Source organism: Oncorhynchus clarkii, chromosome 20 (assembly GCF_045791955.1).
Source record: "Oncorhynchus clarkii lewisi isolate Uvic-CL-2024 chromosome 20, UVic_Ocla_1.0, whole genome shotgun sequence".
NCBI lineage: Eukaryota > Metazoa > Chordata > Actinopteri > Salmoniformes > Salmonidae > Oncorhynchus > Oncorhynchus clarkii.
In genome coordinates, this window is record NC_092166.1 from 8,966,424 (window position 1) to 8,981,618 (window position 15,195).

Genomic DNA, 15,195 nt, shown 5'->3' on the forward strand with positions numbered 1-15,195 from the left:
ACCAAATGCATAACTTTTTAATAATTTAATACACATATAAGTGAATTTGTCCCAATGCTTTTGGCCCCCTAAAATGCAGGGCTATGTACAAACAAGTGTTGTCATTTCTTAACGGTTCACCCAATATGGATGAAAATGAAAGCTGACAGTTTGCACTTTAACCTCGTCGTCATTGTATCATTTCAAATCCAAAGTACAAAAACAACAACAAAATGTCTCAACACTTTTAGAGCTCACTGTGTGTCTATCAGATTCCAAAACAACAATGTCAATGTTTTGGTTGAACAAGAAACCACCAGCAGAACACATCAGATGTCTAAAGAAACCGTCCTCCATAAATAGTGCTGTGGACAAGGCCTTACAGAGTGAGAACGGGCACCTGAACCTGTTCCTCCGCCTCTTTCTCAGCCTCACACTGGAGTCTAAATCAGACTCACTTACGAGGCCTTCTGAAAACAAAAAGGAGGCAACTGGCAAAAGCAATGAGGAAGCAGTCAAGTACGTCAAGGAGAAGATCAGGGAGAATCCCTGCAGAAAGGTGAATCAATCTGTACCACTGTCTGAATGAACTAAAATACCATTCTCTAGTGGAGGAGATCCAAAGCTACCTGAGCTCAGGAAGTCTCTCAAAAGCCAAACTGTCAGATGGACTGTGGTCACCTCTGGTTTCCTGTGTTACTGACTTCAGAAGAGGAGCTGGACGTGTTTTACCTGAATACATACTCTAGATCAGAGGAATGTCTTCTTAGGTTGCTGCCAGTGGTCAAAACCTCCAGAACAGCTCTGTAAGTATAAATGTAATAATTTTCTCTTCCTCCCATTCTACACCAGATTAGTTTGTCATTTGTCAATTAGCTTGCAATTTTCACCTGGAGACCATGTTGATCCAATCGGGGAGATAGTGTATGACGTTCAATCTCCATTTCTCTGTGAAAAGTCTTGCCGATAGTATCAATCGACACACTGCATGCACCTGACACTGTATTGTGTGTGACCATATTGTTTTGGTCCATTGTCTAGGCTGAATGGATGTAACCTCTCAAAGCGTGAAGCGTTAGTGTCAGTTCTCGGCTCTAAACCCGCACACACCTGAGAGAGCTGGACCCGAGGGACAACAACCTGCGAGATTCAGCTGATCCTTCCTGACCTTGGGGATCCTCACTGTATTCTCCCACATGGCAATGTTTCCTCTGTTAATTCCTCTATATATATTTCAGTGTAAACTTAAATTAGTAACACTAAATATAAAGTACGTAGAAAAGATAATGATCCATTTTTAAACAAGATCATCTTTGATAACTAACAATCACCAAAATAAAAAATTAGACAGTCAGGGAGAATATAAAATTCCATGGCATGGGACCCCCATTGATTTAGTTATGTTTGAGTCACTCAGAGAGCATAGGAACACGGCATAAGACATGGTATAATGTGTAGAATTGCAGGAAACTAGCTTTAAAACGAGGTGACTTCATAGTAAAACTATGTTTGACATGATGGGTTGTACTTGGAATAAGACAGTAGAAATCAGTCTATTTCTGAGTGTGGAAGGCTTTCTGCAGGTTGTCATTCTGTTTGGTCACAGAGGAAGGCTGTGGTTTTCTCGCTTCAGCACTGAAGTCAAACCAGTCACTGATAAAGCTGGATCTGAGCTACAATCACCCAGGAGACTCCTGGAGTGAAGATATTTTGTGCTGGAAGATCCGCACTGTAAACTCAAGAAACTTAGGTAGAATCTGTTAGTAATACAGCCCTTATAGTTCCCAAAACTTACGACACTTTTAGCTGAATTTATCCCTAAACGTATTTCCAAGTTGCAGTATTCTAAAATAGCTTTGAAATTAAATGCCATCAAATATATTTCAAATGTTACATATTTTAGGCAGGTTACTAGTGGAAAGATTGAGCAGATAGTTTTGTATTGTTTGTGAACAGACAAAAATATGCCCTCTGAGTCCAGTGTGAATCATAATGCTAACAGTGTGGACCATAATGCTAACAGTGTGGATCATAATGCTAACAGTGTGGATCATAATGCTAACAGTGTGGATCATAATGCTAACAGTGTGGGCCATAATGCTAACAGTGTGGATCATAATGCTAACAGTGTGGACCATAATGCTAACAGTGTGGACCATAATGCTGACAGTGTGGACCATAATACTGACAGTGTGGACCATAATGCTAACAGTGTGGACCATAATGCTAACAGTGTGGACCATAATGCTAACAGTGTGGACCATAATGCTAACAGTGTGGACCATAATGCTAACAGTGTGGATCATAATGCTAACAGTGTGGACCATAATGCTGTGTGTTATTTGAAATCAGCACTTGAGAAATGTAAGTCTTGGTTGCATTGAGGACCAAGATAATAGTATTCAAATATTGCATTTGTAACAACTACAGCTTCCAAAACAATTATAGTCACTTATTAAACATAAAGTTGTTATACTATAAAAGTCTCCATTTGTAGATGGAATATGAAGAAAAACAAAATGTTGGGCATTATTCACTTATTATCCAAAACTGTATTTATGACCTTTTATAAATGATGGTGATCAGTTTTTGTGTCTTCATCAGATGCATGTGAGTTGACACTGGACCCCAACACAGCAGACAGAGATGTCTCTCTGTCTCTCTGTCTCAGGAGAACAGAAATGTGACACGGATAGAAGAGGAGCAGCCCTATCCTGATCACCCAGACAACCCTATCCTGATCACCCAGACAACCCTATCCTGACCACCCAGACAACCCTATCCTGACCACCCAGACAACCCTATCCTGATTACCCAGACAGCCCTATCCTGACCACCCAGACAACCCTATCCTGACCACCCAGACAACCCTATCCTGACCACCCAGACAACCCTATCCTGATCACCCAGACAACCCTATGCTGATCACCCAGACAGCCCTATCCTGATCACCCAGACAACCCTATCCTGACCACCCAGACAACCCTATCCTGATCACCCAGACAACCCTATCGTGACCACCCAGCCAACCCTATCCTGATCACCCAGACAGCCCTATCCAGATCACCCACACAGATTTGAGTTCTGGCAACAGGTGCTGCGTAGAGAGGGTCTGACTGGGTGCTGTTTGTTCACCTCTGATGCAATGAACCCCCAGAACACATTATACACCACATTCACTGGGCCCCTTGTTCTTGTGCCAGGTAGAATTGTCTCTGTTTCCCCAGTCGCAGGAGCTCTACCTCTATAACGTTATACTATATATGATATCTAATGGCTATTCTTTACAATTGTCATTTTTTTAAACTTTGTCTAAACTCTGTCACTGTATGTGGTCTTCATTTGTGTGTGTGTGTGTGTGTGTGTGTGTGTGTGTGTGTGTGGGAGGGTGTGTGTGTGTGTGTGTGTGTGTGTGTGTGTGTGTGTGTGTGTGTGTGTGTGTGTGTGTGTGAGGGAGGGTGGGTGGAATGAATATGACACGTGTTCTTGTCAAAAGTCTAGGTGATGTGGGTAAGGCAGGATACAGAGATGAGTAATAATCGTAACTTTACTCAAAAATCAATATTCCATGAAGGAGACAATAATCCAGATCACAAAGCGAGACAACATGACAATAACAAACACGCACAAAAACCAAGGGGAAACCAGAGGGTTAAATAGGGAACAAGGATATTGGAATGGAAACCAGGTGTGTACAATGAAGACAAAACAAATCGAAAATGAAACATGGATCGGTGGTGACTAGAAAGCCGGTGACGTCGACCGCCAAACGCCGCCCGAACAACGAGAGGGACCAACTTTGGCGGAAGTCGTGACAGTTCTACAGGAACTGCACCGTACAGTGAAGACCTAGTCTTCTTGGGTTGGTCGTTCAAAAAATACATTATAAATGCTAAATACCAGTAAAAATGTTCTAAATTATTGTTCACCCAAAAATATGTTTTAAAGGCATTGATAATTTCAGAAGACTGAAACATCACTTTAACTAAAACTGTGTCCCACTTCTTCTTCACTTATAAGACTGGACACTAGACTTCTTTCGTAGATGTAAGACTTAAATGTTGGCAGTTACTTAAATATGACAAAGGGCGCCTCAAATATCGCTTGTCCTAAGATGATGTCCCCTGTATTTGTAGTGTTCTCAAGACACAAAGCTTAAACGATGTCAGTTACTGACACATGAAAACAACTCGGCAATCTGTAACATTGCAAAACCCCTTAGTTCAGGAAGGGGTAACGAGGTGTGTGTGTGCTTGCTTGCCAGTGTGTGTAATGTGGTTAATGCAGGGCATTGTTCCGATCCACAGTAATCCATCCTATTCTCTCAGGCTACGGTAGCACACTATGACTCGTCCATGTTTTTGGGGACAGTAATGTGTGAAATCACATCTGAATCATGTTTTAATTGTCTTTCCCAGGGAGATGTGGGCCCTCATGGACCTCCAGGAACAGATGGCGATCGGGTAACTTTCCACAAATGTCTTTGCTGATATGTAAATGGTATAAGTGTGTGAGTGTGTGTGTGTGTATTTGCTGTATATTTAGTAAATCTACAGTCCTGTTTATTTCTTCAGGGACCTGAAGGCAAAGAAGGATTTTCTGCGACACCAGGTCTACCGGTAAGACTGTGTGTGTGTGTGTGTGTGTGTGTGTGTGTGTGTGTGTGTGTGTGTGTGTGTGTGTGTGTGTGTGTGTGTGTGTGTGTGTGTGTGTGTGTGTGTGTGTGTGTGTGTCTTTGTCAGTGTAATATTTACCTGACTTTTCCCCTAGGGCATCCCAGGCCTTCAAGGACCAATGGGCCAACCAGGTTCACCAGGATGCAATGGGACAGAGGTGGAGTAACAATGGCTATTGTCCCATAAATCTCTCTCTATGTGAACCTCTCTGACAAAAAAAGATATCACCCCAAGCTATCCAGATGTAGACAAGACTCACAGATAGTCACACACTCTAGTTAGACAGCAGGATCATCACTACCGTCTATCTTCACATAGTATCACAATCATCCCATATAATGGCACCCTATTCCCTAATATGGATCAGACTAAGTGTCCACTAGTTTTTCTGTTAAAGGTAATGCATTATGTAGGTGTAACGATGTACGCTGAGAGTCAGGAAGCAAGTTCAGTGACTGAAAACATTTAATTAATAAATGGAACAAAACAAGAAACCGACAAGGAACAGGAACAATGACGACTGGGGAAGGAAACCAAAGGGAGTTTTTTAAATATATATTTTTAACCTTATTTAACCTAGGCAAGTCAATTAAGAACAAATTCTTATTTTCAATGACGGCCCCGGAACAGTGGGTTAATTGCCTTTTTCAGGGGCAGAACGACAGATTTTTTACCTTGTCAGCTCAGTGATTCAATCTTGCAACCTTTCGGTTACTAGTCCAACACTCTAACCACTAGGCTACCTGCCGCCAGGTAGGTAAGCCTAGTGACATATATAAGGGCAGGTAATCAAGTCGGTGATGGAGTCCAGGTGAGTGTCATTATGCACAGGTGCATGTAACGATGGTGACAGGTGTGCGCCATAACCAGAAGCCTAGTGACCTAGAGGCAGGAGAGGGTGCGCACGTGACAGTAGGGTAATAGTGCTCCACTTAGGACACGGCGCCACATTCATTCTAAGTGATGTTAACGACATGTCTCCACAGGGTGAGAGAGGTGCTACTGGTCCAGCTGGTCCCTGTGATGGTGATGATGGATTAAGAGTAAGACGGATGGTTACACAATTTTTTATTTTATTTGTGTGTTTAACTACTGTCTGTCATAATATGCTTTTTTTTTGTCATGTTCATATTTGTCTTTCTTCTTTTTTTTTAGGGTTTACCTGGAGCACCTGGAACAAAGGTAATCTCTCTCTGGCTCTTCTTCCTTCTCCTGCTCATTCCTTCTTCTTCATCATCATCATCATCATTATCACCATCATTGTCACTATAATTATCAGCAGAATTAACATTTTGTGTGTATGTGTGTGCAGGGTGAATCCCAAATGTTAATTGGGTTTGGACAGTCAGGGAGACCTGGACCCCGAGGAAGGGACGGTGACCAGGTAACTCACAGCAACCCATAATATAGCATCACTCTATTCCTCTGTCTATCTTCTCCTCAAGCTTCAGTTCCGTCCTCCACTTCCTCTATACTTCCTCTATATTCTATACTTCTATCCTCTATACTGTAGGGGGCCGTCTTTCGGATGGGACGTTAAACGGGTGTCCTGACTCTCTGAGGTCATTAAAGATCCCATGGCACTTATCGTATGTTAACCTCGGTGTCCTGGCTAAATTCCCAATCTGGCCCTCAAACCATCATGGTCACCTAATAATCCCCAGTTTACGATTGGCTCATCCCCCTCCTCTCCCCTGTAACTATTCCCCAGGTCTTGCTGCAAATGAGAATGTGTTCTCAGTCAACTTACCTGGTAAAATAAAGGATAAATTAAAAAAATACTTCCTTTTTCCCAATCCAAAATGGGCCTCTGCTTCCTGCATGTGTAGAGATCAGAGAGGTTTTGATGGGTGTATATGTGTAGCAGAAACTCACTCCTCAGCCTGCCCTGAAGTGTTGCCCCTTATGCCATTGAAGAAGGTCTTAATTGGTGGCGCGTTAGGTTGAAATACTCCATGAGGGTGGTCACATGTGTTTGCAAGGCAGATGTCCCGAGTTTGAGCCAGGGTATGAGCCCGATCGGAGGGAATCAGAGGTATTCACTAAGCAAGCAGTATGGTAATACGCATCACCTTGTACACTGATAGGCAAGATGACAGTTTCACTATGAAAACACTAATCAAATCCTCTCAGACATCCACTAGTGCATTATGGGTTATGGGCTGGGCATTCTTCTCTTCTCCTGATCAGAAGCTAGGTTTCCATGTCAATATTCTAAAATCTGCAAAAATAAATATGTGCATTTTCCCACCAGATTGTTTTTTTGCGTATTAAAATCAGCGTGTGATGAAGTAGTGCACGCGAAATGAAAATTTCTTTCACCTACGTTTTCGTGTACCGAATAAAAATCAAATGTTCAATGTGTTTCCATTGCATTTTCAACTCTACCGATTAGTTTAGTCACAAACTGTTGTGTTAAATAGAAAATGTGTCTACTCTGGTCTCGTTATGTGTGCTCTAGCCAACAGCTCACAGACACAGTGTGGGTAGACTGTGATGGGTAGGCTAGTCTACATGCTGAGGTTATTATTATGGATAATTATTGAAAGGAGCATCAAACTCATTCCATGCACTTTCACCAACCCTATGAAGTTAATCTGTGAGAGAAAAATTACATATTTACCTGATTTGTTTAATATTAATAGTTAACAATTAATATGCTTAACTATATACATTTCTATTCTTCCAATCCCTTTTAGCTCTCAGCAGTTGGTCTAGGCGTATAGTCAAGGACATTCTTGGCGACTCCGGTTGGAGATTAACTTGAGGAACAGAATAGACCTGTATTGTTTCCAATCATCTTTGCTTCTGAGTAACTTGGCCACACGGCATAAGACAAAGAGCCTCTGAGAAGTGACCACAGTTCTTCAGTCCATCCTGTTCCTCTCATATCTTCCAAGGGCACAGCTGTTCACTTGTTTGCGCGCTATGACCTCACATACCCGATACACATAACCACGAAGAAGAAAACAAGCTAGCTTATGATGCCCCGATATGCCAGGATATAGACATGAACCCATCTGTCCGTGGTGTCTATTAGGGTGTCCTATCAGAGATAGACATTAAAACTATCTGTCTGTGGTGTCATACAGGGTGTCCTATCAGAGATAGACATTACAACTATCTGTCTGTGATGTCATACAGGGTGTCCACGGGGTAACAGGACCGACAGGACAACAAGGGGACGTTGGGCCCCGTGGTGTCGTTGTGAGTGAATTATTGCGCCTGGTCTCAACTGTGTTATAAATGTTTTATGCTATATTAATATATTGTGATGTTTGTCTTCTTCAATGACATGTTCACAGAGATGAAATTGGATTGCATCTTACTGTGCAGTACTGTACTGCTCCATGTAGGTTTTGTAACAGTCAATTCTCTGGTGTTAGTGTTGATGATGTACTGGGTATAGTTATGTCTTGACCTCCTTCCTTGTACTTACTACTCTCTATCTAGGGATTGCTAGGTCTACCCGGGATCCCAGGGTTAAAGGTAATAGGTCACAGTGTGTGTGTGTGTGTGTGTGTGTGTGTGTGTGTGTGTGTGTGTGTATGAAGGTTGCTCAGCTGTGCTGTAACTGATGTTATTTGCTGTAGGGTCAAGAGGGACGCAGCTCCAGTATTCCTGGCTCTGGTGGTCCAAAGGTAAAGACACTGCTTCACTGTGTAGCTCACATCATGTTGTACCATCATCATCATCATCATCATCATCATTGCATGTGTCCCTCACCTATATCCCTTATTCCTCATATTATCTCCATGCACTGAGTTTCTCAATTGGAATGATTGAAATGCTTACTTTTAATTCTTGATTACATCTGACATTATATATGCTAAAGCTCTTACGCTGAAGCTCATAAACCTACATCTAATTTTACCTATACGGCATCCAATTACTTCAGTCAAAGGCCCTTTAAAATTGTGTCATTAAATGTTTTGTTTTTTTGGCTATGTTTTGTAGTCGATAAGACATGACCACCAACTCTACGCTGTCACCTTGTGGCCAGTCTGTGGAGCTGCACTTGAAATATGAAGTTGGGAATGCTTTCGAAGTCTGTTTTTTCTTGTTTGAAATGACATGTGTAACATAATGTGAACGTGTGTCTTCATGTTTAATAATTATCTGTACTAACCCTCCTACCCTCTTGGACCAGGTTTCTCTCATTTAATGAGTCATTCTAGCATCATGATGTCATATAACGAGCATACAGGTGGATGACATTTGAATTCCATTCCAACTACAGGATATATATGTGTGTGACCGGTTCCCTTTTCTCTTGAAGGGACACCAAGGGCCACCTGGATTCCCGGGACCCAAAGGGATCAAACTATATGCCCACGCTCCCTCCGATTTGAAGGTATAGTCACACCAAGTCAGAGCTAGGTTTAAATACTACACTGAACACAAAATAGAAATGCAACATATGAGCTGAAATAAAATATCCCCGAATTGTTTTATATGCACAAAAAAATGGTATTTCTCTTAAATTGTTGTGCACAAATGTGTTTACATCCCTGATAGTAGGCATAGCGTAGCATGTCGGGATAATAAAAGGATACTCTAAAATGTGATGTCCCAGGTTTTGAGGGAACGTGCAATTGGCAGAGCTGTTGCCTGAGAATTGAATGTCCATTTCTCTACCATAAGCCACCTACAACGTTGTTTTAGAGAATTTGGCAGTACATCACAACCGTAGACCATGTGTAACCACTCCAGTCCAGGACCTCAATATCTGGCTTTTTCACCTGCGGATCATCTGAAACCAGCCACCCGGACAGCTGATGAAACTGAGGACTCTTTCTGTCTGTAATAAAGCCCTTTTGTGGGAAAAAAAACTAATTCTGATTGGCTGTGCCTGGCTCCCCAGTGGGTGGGCCTTTGCCTTTCCAGGGTCACCCATGGCATCCCAGTCATGTGAAATCCATAGATTAGGGCCAAATGAATTTATTGAAATTGACTGATTTCCTTATTTTAAACTGTAACTCAGTAAAATCAATGAAATTGTTGCATGTTGCGTTTATATTTGTGTTCAGTATAATTTGAAATCGTTCAAATATTTTGATCATTTGCTTTTGCATGTCTGGAGTGTCAAGTGGGTGGGGTTTGCACTTTTGGGACTTTTCTATTGGTTTCATTGCAGGCAAGCTCAATCAAGCACAACGCAAAGTTTCTCATGAGCTAGCTTTTTAGTGCCCGTAACTGTGACCTAATAATAATCAGATCAAGGTTAATATTATCATTACTGTGATGAATCAAGAAATACTGTGATGTGTGCAGTAATGTTACTATCTAATACTGTGGTGTGTGGAGTAATGTTACTATCTAATACTGTGATGTGTGGAGTAATGCTACTATCTAATACTGTGATGTTACTATATGATACTGTGGTGTGTGGAGTAATGTTACTATCTAATACTGTGATGTGTGGAGTAATGTTACTATCTAATACTGTGGTGTGTGCAGTAATGTTACTATCTAATACTGTGATGTTACTATATGATACTGTGGTGTGTGGAGTAATGTTACTATCTAATACTGTGATGGGAGGGGTAATGTTACTATCTAATACTGTGATATGTGCAGTAATGTTACTATCTAATACTGTGATGTTACTATATGATACTGTGGTGTGTGGAGTAATGTTACTATCTAATACTGTGATATGTGCAGTAATGTTACTATCTAATACTGTGATGTTACTATCTAATACTGTGATGTGTGGAGTAATGTTACTATCTAATACTGTGATGTGTGGAGTAATGTTACTATCTAATACTGTGATATGTGCAGTAATGTTACTATCTAATACTGTGATGTTACTATCTAATACTTTGATGCGTGGAGTAATGTTACTATCTAATACTGTGATGTTACTATCTAATACTGTGATGTGTGGAGTAATGTTACTATCTAATACTGTGATGTTACTATCTAATACTGTGATGTTACTATCTACTACTGTGATGTGTGGAGTAATGTTACTATCTAATACTGTGATGTTACTATCTAATACTGTAATGTTACTATCTAATACTGTGATGTTACTATATAATACTGTAATGTTACTATCTAATACTGTGATGTGTGGAGTAATGGTACTATCTAATACTGTGATGTGTGCAGCAATGTTACTATCTAATACTGTAATGTTACTATATAATACTGTGATGTTACTATCTAATACTGTAATGTTACTATATAATACTGTGATGTTACTATCTAATACTGTGATGTGTGCAGTAATGTTACTATCTAATACTGTGATGTGTGCAGCAATGTTACTATCTAATACTGTAATGTTACTATCTAATACTGTAATGTTACTATCTAATACTGTGATGTTACTATCTAATACTGTAATGTTACTATCTAATACTGTGATGTGTGGAGTAATGTTACTATCTAATACTGTGATGTTACTATCTAATACTGTAATGTTACTATCTAATACTGTGATGTTACTATCTAATACGTTGATTTGTGCAGTAATGTTACTATCTAATACTGTGATGTGTGGAGTAATGGTACTATCTAATACTGTGATGTTACTATCTAATACTGTGATGTGTGCAGTAATGTTACTATCTAATACTGTGATGTTACTATCCAATACTGTAATGTTACTATCTAATACTGTGATGTTACTATCTAATACTGTGATGTGTGGAGTAATGCTACTATCTAATACTGTGATGTGTGGAGTAATGGTACTATCTAATACTGTGATGTGTGGGGTGATGTTACTATCTAATACTGTGATGTGTGGAGTAATGTTACTATCTAATACTGTAATGTTACTATCTAATACTGTGATGCTACTATCTAATACTGTGATGTTACTATCTAATACTGTGATGTGTGGAGTGATGTTACTATCTAATACTGTGATGTGTGGAGTAATGTTACTATCTAATACTGTGATGTGTGGAGTAATGTTACTCTCTACCCTTCAGGACATCTGTTCAACCAATCTGAAAACCTTGCTGATTGGTGGGATGGTCAGCTGACCCTTGTCTTTTCTCTCTGCAGGGGGAGACAGGGGATCTGGGTGAGAAGGGCTGTAAGGGTTCACCTGTAAGTCATCTCCTTGTTTTCCAGTCCTCATACGTATCTAGCTTTTAATCACCTATGTTCTATGGACGGAATCATGTTCCATTTGTATATGACACGTTAGTATGACGGTGTCGTTTCACTATGACGATATAGTCTACCATTTGACGCCCCTGACCTCAGAGAGGTTGCTGTCCATGGGTGTTATGTATGTGCTGTTATTAGCAAACAGCTACCGCGGTTATGACACCGGTCATCTGACATGAGTGGTCGTGAATGGACACGACACCTCATGGCAAGTGTTATAGCACAGTCATGCCCATGTCATAGTGACACTGTCAAATGAAGTGTTACCTGGAATCTTGTCTTTACTTGATAGTTATCTCTGTCTGTTCAATATCTCTGTCTGTTCAATATCTCTGTCTGTTCAATATCTCTGTCTGTTCAATATCTCTGTCTGCTCAACATCTCTGTCTGTTCAATCTCTCTGTCTGTCTGTCTATTCAATATATCTGTCTGTCTGTTCAATATCTCTGTCTGGCTGTCGGTCTGTCCTGTCTGTCTGTGTGTCTGTTCAATCTCGCTGTCTGTCTGTCTGTCTGTCTGTCTGTCTGTCTGTCTGTCTGTCTGTCTGTCATCAGGGTTATGCTGGCCAGGTCAACTTTAAGGAAAAAGGGGACCAGGGGGGCATTGGCACTGAGGTAAAACACTGCCACATTCAGCCATTATACTATCTATGTGACTGTCAATTCAAGGCCATTGAGAATGTGTGATGTGATGAGTGTTATGGTTATGACGATGACAGTGATGTAAGGATTTCCTGCCTCTGAGCCATGTGATAGAATTAACATGGGATTCAATGTAAAAAATATAACGGGGGTTTTGATAATTAGCTGTATGAGAGATATATATGCCTTCTCCTTTTGGAGGACTAACTACCATCATTTCTCTTTTAGGGAAGACCAGGGAAAGATGGGCGTCAAGGGCCCGCTGGATATGAGGTAGCTGTCCTGTCAATCAGAAATCAGAAACCTTTTTCTGTTCTGTTTCTTTCTGTCTAACATAGTTGATTTATGTTACTGTTTTGTAATGCATTTTGTGTGTCAACGTGTATGTGTGTACTGTGTTTGTTTTTGTGTTCATGCGTGTTGTGTATGTGTGTGTATATGTAACTATGGTGATTATACACTCTTGCCATTTTTAGGGGAGAAAGGGGAATCCCGGTTTAGCAGGACCTGATGGAATACCTGGACCGCGGGTCAGTCATTACTACCATTCATTTCATGTTTGGAATGTGTGCGTGTGCCAATAATAGTTTTTGTGTGTGTGTGTGTGTGTGTGTGTGTGTGTGTTTACCAGGGAAAGAAGGGCGTCCAGGGTCAAGACGGAGACCCTGGGGAGGTGAGTGAGTCAAAGCGCCTGATAATGTCACTATCACCATCTGGAGCGAAGGATGAACCTACACACACACACACACACATGCAAATGAAACCTTCCGTAATGAATAAGATTAGAAGGACTAAGATTACATGAATTCCTACTCTGAGAAACATTATGAATACATGGCCTGGTCTCTCTGGTCTTCCCATAGGTGACCATGATTGGCTGTGACGTAATTGGCCCCAAAGGACAACCAGGATTTACTGGCCCCCCGGGGCCCCCCGGGGTTACTGGTCCCCCAGGTACTCTATGCTCATCCAGCATACAGCACACACCCTTATTGATATTCACCCTCCTCCTATCCAATCAGATGTGTAGAACTGTATAATCCCACCTCATTCACCAACATGACCAATCAGTGTGTCTGTATAGCTAATAATAATATTCACCCTCTCCCTATCCAATCACACCTGGAGCAGAACTGTATAATCCTGCCTCATTCACCAACCTGACCAATCAGGGTGTCTGTATAGCTAATAATAATATTCACCATCTCCCTATCCAATCACACCTGGAGTAGAACTGTATGATCTCGCCTTATTCACCAACATGACCAATCAGTGTGTTTGAATAACTAATGATATCAACCTGTTTTCCAGGTGCCACTGGATTCCAGGGGCCTCCTGGGTCTCCAGGTAAGCGCTGATCAGCACGCAAGCACACACACACACACACGTACACGCACGCTCAGTCTCCATCTTGGGCTCTATCTCCCCTACACAGGTCCTAACAACGGAGGAGATCCCTACAATCGGGGAGCGAAGGGCCACAGTGGGCCTAAAGGGGATGAAGGAGAGCCAGGACCCATCTTCCAGGGAGAGCCAGGCAGGGAAGGCTCACAAGGAACAACTGGAGACCTTGGACCCCCGGGACCACCTGGAGAATCAGGTTAGACTCTCTCCATATATAAAGTAATCTCCCCAACCCTGAGCCTATATTTATAAAACATCTCAAAGTAGGAGTGCTGATCTAGAATCAGTTTGAGCTATTTGATCATAATAAATAAGACTACATGGACAGGGGAGGAAGATCTTTATGAATATGGATCCTGATATTCTCTCACAGCGATTTTAATTGAGACGCACACATAACATGGCAACTTTTTGATCCCACTGGGATCTTATTTGATTAAAAATAATCTACTTGTTTGTTTCTTGTTACAGATAATCTGAAGGGTGTTATCGGACCTCCGGGGGCAAAGGGAGCCAAGGGAGAACAAGGGTACGGTGGCCATTATGGATCGAAAGGTGAGCTCTGTCTGATTACTCTTCTGATTGGAGGGGCAGTCAGTATTGAGTATACTGATTGGCTGGGCTGTCCTAGATCTCTACTGTGTCTCTCATTGGTTGACTTCAGACACCATCAACACTGTGGTGTGTTTATCGTCTGACTTCAGACACCATGAACACTGTGGTGTGTTATCATCTGACTTCAGACACCATGAACACTGTGGTGTGTTATCGGTTGACTTCAGACACCATCAACACTGTGGTGTGTTATCGGTTTGACTTCAGACACCATGAACACTGTGGTGTGTTATCATCTGACTTCAGACACCATCAACACTGTGGTGTGTTATCGGTTTGACTTCAGACACCATGAACACTGTGGTGTGTTATTGGTAGAAAAAATCAAAATATTATGATATCTCAATCTCAACGATCATTGGGTGCTGTTATTGGAATGTTATGCTCACCTGGGATGCTCAGTTTTGCTGTCGATTGTCACTGTGTCCTTCTCTCCACTACAGGTGAGAAAGGGGAGGTCTGTAGTTTGTGTACGGGAAAAGGATCTGGAGAGCCGGGACCCCCAGGTTCCCCTGGTCAGCCTGGAGTCCCAGGTATCTGCAACGTAACAGAACTTTCAGTGAGAAATGTATTGTGTTGAACAAAAATCCTTGTCTTTCCTATAGAATAGAAGTGTTTCAGCCTTTTTAAATAAACCCTCATCCCACAGGCTTTAGTGCAGGACCAGGACCCAAAGGAGAGCCAGGATTCAAAGGACCCTCGGGATCACCTGGACAACAGGTGACACTACCTGCATCATACCTCTG

The 15,195-nt window shown here is 41.5% G+C and overlaps 1 protein-coding gene across 1 annotated transcript in view; it reads left to right on the forward strand.

Annotated features, from left to right (window-relative positions):
• Window positions 1–265: 265 nt before the first annotated feature.
• Window positions 266–15,195, forward strand: part of LOC139376715 (collagen alpha-5(IV) chain-like) — a 48,332-nt gene continuing 33,402 nt past the window's right edge. The window contains exons 1-12 of the mRNA XM_071119589.1: window positions 266–538; window positions 7,800–7,862; window positions 8,109–8,144; window positions 8,249–8,296; window positions 8,935–9,009; window positions 11,682–11,726; window positions 13,294–13,384; window positions 13,742–13,777; window positions 13,866–14,030; window positions 14,306–14,389; window positions 14,893–14,982; window positions 15,099–15,169. Of these exons, the coding sequence (XP_070975690.1) occupies window positions 266–538; window positions 7,800–7,862; window positions 8,109–8,144; window positions 8,249–8,296; window positions 8,935–9,009; window positions 11,682–11,726; window positions 13,294–13,384; window positions 13,742–13,777; window positions 13,866–14,030; window positions 14,306–14,389; window positions 14,893–14,982; window positions 15,099–15,169 (1,077 nt within the window). The remainder of the gene's footprint in view (window positions 539–7,799; window positions 7,863–8,108; window positions 8,145–8,248; window positions 8,297–8,934; window positions 9,010–11,681; window positions 11,727–13,293; window positions 13,385–13,741; window positions 13,778–13,865; window positions 14,031–14,305; window positions 14,390–14,892; window positions 14,983–15,098; window positions 15,170–15,195) is intronic.